At 39.8% G+C, this 12,740-nt stretch overlaps 1 protein-coding gene across 1 annotated transcript in view; it reads left to right on the forward strand.

Annotated features, from left to right (window-relative positions):
* ttc12 (tetratricopeptide repeat domain 12) overlaps positions 1–12,740 on the forward strand; it is a 36,891-nt gene that overhangs the window by 21,898 nt on the left and 2,253 nt on the right. The window contains exons 18-20 of the mRNA XM_021587315.3: positions 5,625–5,726; positions 5,920–6,019; positions 6,261–6,489. Coding sequence (XP_021442990.3) covers positions 5,625–5,726; positions 5,920–6,019; positions 6,261–6,489 — 431 coding nt within the window. The remainder of the gene's footprint in view (positions 1–5,624; positions 5,727–5,919; positions 6,020–6,260; positions 6,490–12,740) is intronic.

Below are 12,740 nucleotides of genomic sequence, written 5' to 3' on the forward strand. Positions count from 1 at the left end.
TCTAAAATGGATTGTAAACTGGGTGGGTCGAGCCCTGAATGCTTATTGGCTGACAGCCATGGTATATCAGACTGTATACCACGGGTATGACAAAACACTTATTTTTACTGCTCAAATTATTTTGGAACCAGTTTATAATAGCAGTATGGCACCTCGGGGGTTTGTGATATATGGCCAATATTTATATATTTAACCTTTATTTAATTTGGCAAGTCAGTTAAGAACAAATTCAGCCTACCCCAGACGACGCTGGGCTAATTGTGCGGATGTGATGCAGCCTGGATGCGAACCAGAGACTGCAGTGACGCCTCTTGCACTGAGATGGAGTGCCTTAGGCCTCTGCGCCACTCGAGCGCCCAAATATACCACCGCTAAGGGCTGTGTCCAGGCATCTACCCTCGGGCCATATTGCTTAATTAAATAAAAAAATGTTCTTCTTCAATCTACACACAATACCCCAAAATAGCAAAGCGAAAACAGGTGTTTAGAAATGTTTGTAAATGTATAAAAAATGTAAAACCGAAATACATATTTATATAGGTTTTCATACCCTTTGCTATGAGACACGAAATTGAGCTCAGGTGCATCCTGTTTCCATTGATCATCCTTGAGATATTTCTACAACTTGATTGGAGTCCACCTGTGGTAAATTCAATTGATTGGACATGATTTGGAAAGGCACACACCTATCTATATAAAGTCCCACAGTTGACAGTGCATGTCAGAGCAAAAACCAAGCCATGAGGTCGAAGGAATTGTCTGTAGAGCTCCAAGACAGAATTATGTCGAGGCACAGATGTGGGGAATGGTACCAAAACATTTCTGCAGTATTGAAAGTCCCGAAGAACACAGTGGCCTGCATCATTCTTAAATGGAAGAACCACCAAGACTCTTCCTTGAGATGGCCACCCGGCCAAACTGAGCAATCGGGGGAGAAGGGCCTTAGTCAAGGCCAAGAATCCGATGGTCACTCTGACAGAGCTCCTGAGTTCCTCTGTGAAGATGGGAGAACCTTCCAGAAGGTCAACCATCTCTGCAGCACTCCACCAATCAGGCCTTTATGGTAAAGTGGCCAGATGGAAGCCACTCCTCAGTAAAATGCACATGACAGCCCACTTGGAGTTTGCCAAAAGGCACCTAAAGGACTCTCAGACCATGAGAAACAAGATTCTCTGGTCTGATGAAACCAAGATTGAACTCTTTGGCATGAATCTAATCGTCCGGTCTGGAGGAAACCTGGCACAATCCCTACGGTTAAGCATGGTTGTGGCAATCTTCAATATAGAAATGCTATGATCACTGGTTCTCTAGTAAATTGGTAGGAACATCCTATGTTCAAGAATGGCCTTTTTCCCTTTATTCAGATTACACCTGCTCACTTTCGGTTGTTCAAAAAATGTATTGAAACTTGTTACAAATGATGGAGTCACGCATGATTCACCAAATTATATTTTGAAAGAGGAAAAACTGAAACTAATTGTATGGATTTTTTTTCCTAATAATAATGTAAAATTAACATCTGTACAGAAAGACTCGTGTGAAGGCCAAATTACAGAGGAGGAACTTCTTGATGCAATTAAAGCCTTTTAAGGCTGGGAAAACTCCAGGGCTGGATGGCATACCAGTGGAAGTATACAAAACTTTGTTTGACCGTTATTAGCATGTTTTAACCACTCCTATATAAATGGTAGATTATCAGACACGCAACAAGAAGGTCTGATATCATTATTACTGAAACAGGACCCAAGTGGTATATATATAGTGGCCTGGTTTTCATAGCTGATTTTGAAAACGCTTTTATATAAAGTACGACTGGAGTTTATATGTAAATGCCTAGAAATGCCTATATTTTGGAGAATCTCTTATAAAATGGGTTAAAGTAATGTATAGGTACCCTAGGTGTAAAATAATAAATAATGGCAACATCTCAGAAAGTTTTAAACTATCTAGAGGGGTAAAACAAGGTTGTCCACTGTCGGCATATCTATTTATTATTGTCATCAAAATGTTAGCTGTTAAAATTATATCAAACAATAATATTAAGGGATTAGAAATCCGTGGCTTAAAAACTAAGATGTCATTGTACGCTGATGATTCATGTTTTCTTTTAAAATCACAATTAGAATCTCTCCACGGCCTCATGGAGGATCTAGATACTTTTGCTATCCCCTCTGGATTAAAACCAAATTGTAATAAGTGTTACAAATGATATTACATATTGGATCACTAAAAATGCTAATTTTACATTACCGTGTAGTTTACCAATTAAATGGTCTGACGGAGATGTGGACATACTCGGTATACAAATCCCAAAAGAAAGAAATGTTCTCACTCCAATACATTTTTATAGAAAGTTAGCAAAAATAGATAAGATGTTGCTAACATGGAAAGGAAAATACCTGTCTATTTGTGGAAAAATCACCCTGATTAACTCTTTAGTCATTTAGTCACTTTACCTATTTGCTTATGGTTTTGCCTACACCGAGTGACCTGCTTTTTAAATCATATGATCACTGGTTCTCTAGTAAATTGGTAGGAACATCCTATGTTCAAGAATGGCCTTTTTCCTTTTATTCAGATTACACCTGCTCACTTTCGGTTGTTTGAAAAGGAAATAATCTCCAAAATATCGTTATTTTTTAAACAAGCCTTAGAAAGTTGGTTGCAATTTCAGTTGAATCCACCTGAAAAACAGAACAAATAATACAACAAATATTGTGGTTAAACTCAAATATACTAATTGATAAAAAAACAACAACATATTTTTCGAAGAAATGTTTTAAAAAAGTATAATTTTTGTGAATGATATCATAAATAGGACTAGTGGAGTTACAGTGGAGCAAAAAAGTATTTAGTCAGCCACCAATTGTGCAAGTTCTCCCACTTAAAAAGATAGGAGAGGCCTGTAATTTTCATCATAGGTTCACTTCAACTATGCCAGCAAAATTAGAAAAAAAAATCCAGAAAATCACATTGTAGGATTTTTAATGAATGTATTTGCAAATTATGGTGGAAAATAAGTATTTGGTCAAAAACAAAAGTTTATCTCAATACTTTGTTATATACCCTTTGTCGGCAATGACAGAGGTCAAACGTTTTCTGTAAGTCTTCACAAGGTTTTCACACACTGTTGCTGGTATTTTGGCCCATTCCTGAGAATAGAAAGGTTCAGTACTTTTGTGAAGCATCACAGCACAGTTGAAAAATATATGGCAAATAGAAATCCAAAATGGATGATTTTGAGAGATAGATGGGAGAGGTTGAATGGAGCTGAAGGGTGGGACTAATAACAAGATAACCAATGTAAAACAAACAGGGGTCTGTAAAATGTGTATAGGTTCAGAAATTTTGTGAAATAGCACAGTTACAAATAGAAATCAAACGGGATGGACATCAGAAATAGAGGAAGGACTAAAAACAAACAAAATATAACTGTTGTAAAATAGATTGTGTCTAAAATGTGAATAAGATGTATAAACGGAAGGTAGAAGCCTAAGTGTTACAGTTTATTAGTTTACTCCAATTGGTGGTAAGGTTTGCGGGGAATAATACTGTTGATTCATTATTTTAATTTTTTTACTCATTAGGAATTTAGGACGCCTCGGAAGAAGTTGTTTATTAACGAGTTGCCATCTCCCAAATTAAACTCTAGATGATCTAAGTTACTTATTAATCATTACCTCATATCAGTCTCATTCTGAGCAGTCGTAACCTTCTTGGATCTGCGAGAACCCCAACCGTGAGCATTATTTACTAGCTAACTAAATAATTACACAGAATACACATACACAGTTACATGAGACAAAGGTCCCTAGTGGACTGACAAGATATGGCGGCTTATTACACAGAAATAGAGAATGGGGTGGGGAAAATAGAGAGAGAAAAAGGGGACATTTCTCGTGGATACATTCTAGGACTGTCCTCACATTAATCATATACCTTGCACACGAACCGCCGCCCATTTGGAATTAAAAAAAAGATTGTATTTACGCGTTGAATACCGTTCGTTCATCGTTTATCTCGGTCGGAACCAATCACTCTCGGAAAGTTGTTTCAGTGAGCTTTTCCTGTGGGCCACTTGTACATGCTCTGAGTTGTCTCCAATGGGCTGTTTCCTAAGAACAGCTACTTAGCCGTACCAGTGATTGTCTGAGAGGGGAGTTTTCTTCTCCTCTTCCTCGTTTAGATAGTCAAAGTTCCAAAACCACTTTACACGCACAGCTGCAGACCGACGGTGTCCTGTTCTAGGTAAGTTCATTTTCTTCACCTCGTGTTGAGAGTTTCAGAGTTTCTAACCATTTCAATGTGTGGACCACTGTCTCACATCTTTCTGGTCTGATATGTTAATTCCTAGCCAGTCCTTTTAAGCACTCTGGTCAAAAAGGGCGGTTCCATCACACTGACACGCTTTTCTGACATCACTCGGGGCGTGGCTACTTAATGTGAAAAGGACATCAATTTTTTTTTATCTCATTAGAAATCACATTTCTATCTTAACAAAAAATAGTTTTTTTCACATCAGATTGGATGAAAACTTGATGGCTAAAGGGGGTTTCCTTCCTAAGTTACAGTATTTGGTTCATACAGTTTTAATAACATCATAAAATTACAAACAATATGACATACATTTTCTACATCTACCCACTGACCATTTCCCACATTCGGGTGTGAGAAATATTGTTCCAAAGTTCACTTTTTGGACGTTAGAGTTTTGGGCTGGCAAAAGTCTTCTGGAGACAAATGTATTCCTTTGGTTGATACAAAGGAGCCAAGAGAGTCCTTTGCTGCATACAATTTACGACCGAGCATGAGGTGTCACAAAACCCCCACATCAATCCCTCCTCCCCTCTGCGGGTGAGAGGGGTCTGGTAGAAGTTGATCCATTGAAAACCTGATCTTTGGATCCTCACAGGAGAGTCATGACAGCACACAGCCAAGACAATGCAGGAGTGGCTTCAGGACATGTCTCTGAATGTCCTTGAGTGGCCCAGCCAGAGCCGGACTTGAATCTGATCGAACATCTCTGGAGAGACCTGAAAATAGCTCTCCAGCAACGCTCCCCATCCAACTTGACAGAGCTTGAGAGGATCTGCAGAGAAGAATGGGAGGAACTCCCCAAATACAGGTGTGCCAAGCTTGTAGCATCATACCCAAGAAGACTCAAGGAAGTAATGGCTGCCAAAGGTGCTTCAACAAAGTACTGAGTAAAGAGTCTGAATACTTATGAAAATGTGATTGTTTTTTGCAAAAATGTCTAAAAACCTGTTTTTGCTTTGTCATTATTGGGTATTGTGTGTGTATATTGATGAGAGAGAAAAAAAACAATGTAATCAATTTTAGAATAAGGCTGTAACATAGCAAAATGTGGAAAAATTCAAGGGGTCTTAATATTTTCCAAATGCACTGTACATTCCTAAGAGGATCTCTCTCTCTCTCTCTCTCTCTCTCTCTCTCTCTCTCTCTGTGTGTGTGTGACATTCAGTGTGACATTAAGGATCTCTCTCTCCGGGTCAGTAAATGTGACAGAATATCAGCAACAGGTGTTGATGACTACTCTGTTTCTTTCCCCACTCACTCTCTTTCTTTTCCCACTGACTGAATATTGTTCTTTCTCTTGGCCTCAGAGAGCCACAGGTTTGCTGAGTAAAGTGCTCCCACAGTCCCCCGCTGCTACTGAAGACGCCGTGCAGAGAGGAGTCGTGGGGACAATGCGGAGGCTACTGAAAGTAATGCCAAGCATAATTTATTGCCTTTTTTTATTATATTTATTTTAGGTGATCACTGCCTACCCGATTCAAGAGGCCTTTTTCCCTTCCACAGCTTCTTGATAAAATAATAAATATGTGTTATATGGACTGATATAATGTATTCTATATACTGTATATGGTGTGAGAGAAATCATTTTATCTTGCCATGCAGGGATCAGGGAAGACCACCACTAAATATTTGATCAAGACCCTCACAGTGTGCACGGCTATCAGTCAAACGGCTCAGGAGGAGTGGGTGAAATGTGATAATCGTAAGATACATGTATGATGGATTGGTCTTGGTTTTTGAACTAGTGTGTTATGTGACAGATGCAAAATAACAAAAACAGATTTTGTATTATAAGATGTGTCCTCACACATGCGTGTGCGTGTTGGTTTGTGTGTATGAGCACGTCTGTTTTTATTTTGTTTGTATGTGCCTGTGTGTGTGTGCTTTTGTCTGTGAGTGTACGTGATTACATTGGGCAACTTTTATTTTGTCCTACTCATCAGGACTTCACACCCTGAGGAGGCTCCTGGGTCCCAGCAGTGAGGAGGCAGTGGCAGGGAACGCTGCCCTGTGCCTGGGCCACTGCCTGGGGGTGCGGGGGGCAGCCAGCAGCCTCCTGGGAACCGACACTGTCCTGCTCCTGCTCCGCCTTGCTGCGGGCGACGCCAAGAGAAGTGCTGTGCAGCAAAATTCTGCCATCACTCTGGGGAAGCTGTGTAAAGCAGAGCCCAGGTAATTGCTATGTTAATTAATCACACGTGCACGTATGCTTACACACACACGCACCCATACACACACACACATACACATGCAGGCACATGCACCCACACACACTCCTCAACATCTCAGCTCTTACACTGGCATAACACAGTTATTTATATTTGAGAACTTTCCTACTTTCCTAAAAAAAAATATATCATTTTTTTAACTCCAAACATTTAGGAGACACCCAAAAGTACTCGTAACATTTTGAATGCTTAGCAGGACAGGAACGTGGTTCAATTTACGCACTTATGAAGAGAACATCACTGGTCATCCCTACTGCCTCTGACCTGGCGGACTTACTAAACACAAATGCTTTGTTTGTAAATTATGTCTGCGTGTTGTGCTGTGTCCCTGGCCATCAGTACATTTTTTAAATAAAATAATTGTGCTATCTGGTTTGCTTAATATAAGCCATTTGAAATGATTTATACTTTTACTTTTGATACTTCAGTATATTTAAAACCAAATACTTTTAGACTTTTACTCAAGTCGTATTTCACTGGGTGAGTTTCACTTTTATATTAAGGTATTAAGGTACTTTTATATTAAGGTATCTTTTCTTTTACTTAAGTATGGCAATTGAGTACTTTTTCCGCCACTGAGATTATAGACTACCGATCGCTGTCCATCAAATCAACGTTTATAGCTCCAATAGTGCAGTATTACCCAGCAATACAAAATAATACACACATCATTCCAAAATGTAGAAATATCAGAACGAGCAATGTCAGTGTCCGGAATATACAGTACTAGCCACAAGGTTGGACACACCTACTCATTCAAGGGTTTTTCTTCATTTTCACTATTTTCAACATTGTAGAATAATTGTGAAGACATCACAACAATGAAATAACACATATGGAATCATGTAGTAACCAAAAAAGTGTTAAACAAATCAAAATATATTTTATATTTGAAATTCTTTAAAATAGCCACCCTTTACCTTCATGACAGCTTTGTACACTCTTGGCATTCTCTCAACCAGCTTCACCTGGAATGATTTACAAAAGTCTTGAAGGAGTTCCTACATATGCTCAGCACTTGTTGGCTGCTTTTCCTTCACTTTGCGGTCCAACTCATCCCAAACCATCTCAATTAGGCTGAGGTCGGGCGATTGTGGAAGCCAGGTCATCTGATGCAGCACTCCATCACTCTCATTATTGGTCAAATAGCCCTTACACAGCCTGGAGGTGTGTTGGGTCATTGTCCTGTTGAAAAACAAATAATAGTCCCACTAAGCACAAACCAGGTGGGATTGAGTATCGCTGCAGAATGCTGTGGTAGCCATGCTGGTGTGTGCCTTGAATTCTAAATAAATCACTGACAATATCACCAGCAATGCACCCCCACACCATCACACCTCCTCCTCCATGCTTCATGGTGGGAACTACACATGCGTAGATCATCTGTTCACCTACTCTACATCTCACAAAGACACAGAGGTTGGAACCAGAAATCTCTCATTTGAACTCATCAGACCAAAGGACATATTCCACCAGTCTAATGTCCATTGCTTCTGTTTCTTGGCCCAAGCAAGTTTCTTCTTATTATTGGTGTCCTTTAGTAGTGTTTTTTTTTGCAGCAATTTGACCATGAAGGCCTGATTCACGCAGTCTCCTCTGCAATTTCTGAGCCTGGTAACTCTAATGAACTTATCCTCTGTATTCTCTGCATTGACTGACCTTCATGTCTTAAAGTAATGATGGACTGTCGCTTCTCTTTGCTTATTTGAGTTGTTCTTGCCATAATATGGACTTGGTATTTTACCAAATAGGGCTATCTTCTGTATACCACCTCCTACCTTGTCACAACACAACTGACTAGCTCAAACACATTAAGAAGGAAAGAAATTCCACAAATGTAATTTTAACAAGGCACACCTGTCAATTGTAATGCATTCCAGGTGACTATCTCATGCTGGTTGAGAGAATGCCAAAGTGTGCAAAGCTGTCATCAAGGAAAAGGGTGACTACTTTGAAGAATCAAAAATATTTTTGTTTAACACTTTTTTGGTTACTACATAATTCCATATATGTTATTTCGTAGTTTTGATGTCTTCACTATTATTCTACAATGTAGAAAATAGTACAAATAAAGAAAAACCCTTGAATGAGGAGGTGTGCTTCCAAACTTTTTAATGGTACTGCATGTATAATGGTTTTTATAGACGGTATGGACATATTCATAGAGAATGTGTTTACAGCAGTTCTTATTTGGGTGTTCTTAATGTTTTGGACACTTAGACTCAGTATACATATGAAGTGGGTAAAACAGTATATAAGTATTAAAGTGATCAGTGTTCAATGACTCTATGTAAATAGGGCAGCAGTCTAAGGATCAGGGCAGGGTACTGGGTGTAGGCTGGTTAGGGGTGACTGTTTAACAGTCTGATGGCCTGGAGAGAGAAGCTGTTGTCTTTGGTTCCCAGATTTGATGCACCTGTACTGTCTCTGTCTTCTAGATGGTAGCGGGGTGGACAGGCCATAGCTCGGGTGACTGAGGTCTTTGATGGTCTTCTTGGCCTATCTTTGCTGTAGTGCTGTAGATGTCCTGGAGGATAGGCAGTGTGCCCCCAGTGATGTGTTGGGCTGACCTTAGCACCCTCTGGAGAGCACTGAGGATGCGGCCGGTGCAGCTGCCCTTCCAGGTGGTGATACAGCCCAGAATGTTCTTGATGGTGCATCTGTAGAAGTCTTAGGGGCCAAGCTGTATTTCTTCAGCCTCCTGAGGTTGAAGAGGTGCTATTGTGCCTTCTTCACCATGCTGTCGGTGTGGAGGGACCATTTCAGGTCCTCTGTGATGTGCACGCCAAGGAACTTGAATCTTTTGACCCTCTCAACTGGGGGAATGCTCTCTCTGCTTTCTCCTACAGTCCACGATCAGCTCCTTCATTTTGTTGACGTTGAGGGAGAGGTTATTTTCCTGGCACCACTCCACCAGGGCTCTCACCTTCTCGCTGTAGGCTGTCTAGTTGTTGTTGGTAATCAGTCCTATCACTTTTGTGCTGTCAGCAAACTTGATGATTGAGTTGGCAATGTGAGTGGCCAATCAGTCATGAGTCAGGAAGTCTAGGACCCAGTTGCACAGGGCGAGGTTCAGACCCAGGGCCCTGAGCTTAGTGATGCGCTTCGGAGGGCACTATGGTTTTGAATACTCAGCTGTAGCCAATGAACAGCATTCTTACATAGGTATTTATTTTGTCCAGGTGGGATAGGGCAGTGTGCAGTGCAATGGCGATTGCGTCGTCCATGGGTCTGTTGGGGCGGTATGCAAATTGTAGTGGGTCTAGGGTGTCGGGTAAAGTGGAGGTGATATGATCCTTAACTAGCCTCTCAAAGCACTTCATGATGACAGAATTGAATGCTACTGTCACACCCTGACCATAGTTTGCTTTGTATGTTTCTATGTTTTGTTTGGTCAGGGTGTGATCTGAGTGGGCATTCTATGTTACATGTCTAGTTTGTTTATTTCTATGTTTGGCCTGATATGGTTCTCAATCAGAGGCAGGTGTTAGTCATTGTCTCTGATTGGGAACCATATTTAGGTAGCCTGTTTGGTGTTGGGTTTTGTGGGTGATTGTTCCTGTCTCTGTGTTAATCATCCCTGTAACTGTCGCTTCTGCGGAGAAGCCTTCATTAGAAATGTACATAAAACCCCATGCCATTACACACAAATATGTAACCTTCATTTCGACATATAGGCTACTGGCCTAACTGTTACATGTTATATGCAAGGTGTTGACATACGTATGGGATTAAGAACAACATTGTAGCGAATTCAAAAGGGCACCACGAAAGGGACTGGTGCATGCAACTCCATTTCTCTTCGCGGTCAGTAACGGTAACAAGAGAGAACTTCATTCGGTGTTCTGACAATGCACCATGGCCGTTAGAATGGTATTATTTTGGGGATACCGTGTGTGTGTGAGTGCGTGTGTGCGTGTGTGTGTGTATGTATTTACTCATAACATGATGCAGCCATCACCATGCTTGAAATGTAGTACCCCCCCTCCATACACACACAGCCCACCCATCTCTACCTATGTATTTAACCATCCAAGTCAGTGTGGTACCTCCCTCTGAAAAGACCCTATCTCTGGTGCAACCTCTTCCAGGTCCTAATACTTATAATAATATGGGTAGTATGTGCTAAAAGAGCAAGGATTTTCTTGTTACTAAAGCCAATTCTAAGGTATAGTTTCAGGTCATCTAATTAAGGTCTTTTAACGGTGGCGCACACAGCAACAGGGAGCCATTCTCAAAATAAAATGTTGGGTTTATTCTCAAAATATTGTCCCTTTATTCTCGAGATATTGGCACTTTAGTTTCGAAATATTGTCACTTTATTCACGCTATTTTATTTAAGACTATATTTCAGGTTTTTAAAGTACTATCCGTGCCCCACAAAAAAATCCAAGTATTCTTTTTTTTAAATTCACTTCGCCCTAATACTCTTACGTACAGGTAGTGTGTCAACCTCTGGCTCGTTCTTTATGCTGTTCTGTTCTCGTTTGCCTGGAAATACTGTGTGGAAATACGGGAGTAAGTATGCCTTAAAAGTTATTTGTAATAAATATAATTGATTTAGGATAACTTTTTATACAGAACTCTATCTTGTTTAAAACACAATTGTAAAACATAACTTAATACTGAATTTAAAATGGATTCAATTGAGATTTTGTGGCACTGGCCTACACACAATACCTCAGTATGTTTTTAGAAATGTTTCCAAAATACATTAAAAATGAAAAGCTGAAATGTGAATTGAGTCATGTATTCAACCCCTTTCTTATTTTTTATTTTTTTAAACCTTTATTTAACTCAGCAAGTCAGTTAAGAACAAATTCTTATTTACAATGACAGCCTACCCGGGGAACAGTGGGTTAACTGCCTTGTTCAAGGACAGAGCAACAGATTTGTACCTTGTCCGCTCAGGGATTCGATCCAGCAACCTTTCGGTTACTGGCCATACGATTTAACCTTATGGCAAGCCTAATAAGTTCAGGAGTAAAAATGTGCTTAACAAGTCACATAATAATGTGCATGTACTCACTTTGTATGCAATAATAGTGTTTAACATGACTTTTTAATTACTATCTCATCTCTGTACCCCACACATACATATAATTGTATGGTCCCTCATTCGAGCAGGGAATTTGAAACACAGATTCAACAACGAAGACCAGGGAGGTTTTCCAATGCCTCACAAAGAAGGGTACTTATTGGGGATAAAAAAAAAGCAGACATTGAATATCCCTTTGAGCATGGTGTGTCACGCCCTGATCTGTTTTTCACCTGTCCTTGTATTTTGTCTCCACCACCCTCCAGGTGTCACCCATCTTCCCCATTATCCACTGTGTATTTACAGTGGGGCAAAAAAGTATTTAGTCAGCCACCAATTGTGCAAGTTCTCCCACTTAAAAAGATGAGAGAGGCCTGTAATTTTCATCATAGGTACACTTCAACTATGACAGACAAAATGAGAAGAAAAAAATCCAGAAAATCACATTGTGGGTAGCCTAGTGGTTAGAGCGTTGGACTAGTAACCGGAAGGTTGCGAGTTCAAACCCCCGAGCTGACAAGGTACAAATCTGTCGTTCTGCCCCTGAACAGGCAGTTAACCCACTGTTCCCAGGCCGTCATTGAAAATAAGAATTTGTTCTTAACTGACTTGCCTGGTTAAATAAAGGTAAAATAAAAAAATAAAAAAAATTGTAGGATTTTTTATGAATTTATTAGCAAAATATGGTGGAAAATAAGCTTTTCTACAGACACTGCCAAAAAATTGTCAAAGAAGGAACTTTATGTCCTGAATAAAAAGAGTACAGGTTTGACTTCAATCGGCTTGAAAATCTATGGCAAGACTTGAAAATGGCTATCTAGCAATGATCAACAACCAACTTGACAGAGCATGAAGATTTTTTTTCAAGAATAATGTGCAAATATTGTACAATCCAGGTGTGCAAAGCTCTTAGAGACTGACCCAGAAAGACTCACCACTGTAATCACTGACAAAGGTGATTTTAACATTTCTGTATTTCATTCTCAGTAAATTTGCTAAAATAAAATAAAAACACGTGTTCCCTTTGTCATTATTGGATATTGTTTGTAGATTGGTGATTAAAAAAAAGCAATTTAATCCATTTTGAATTCAGGCTGTAACACAATAATGTAGAATAAGTCAAGGGCGTGAATACTTTCTGAAGGCACTGTATATGC

Source organism: Oncorhynchus mykiss, chromosome 27, assembly GCF_057628025.1.
Source record: "Oncorhynchus mykiss isolate SJ-2025 chromosome 27, ASM5762802v1, whole genome shotgun sequence".
NCBI classification, from domain to species: Eukaryota; Metazoa; Chordata; class Actinopteri; order Salmoniformes; family Salmonidae; genus Oncorhynchus; species Oncorhynchus mykiss.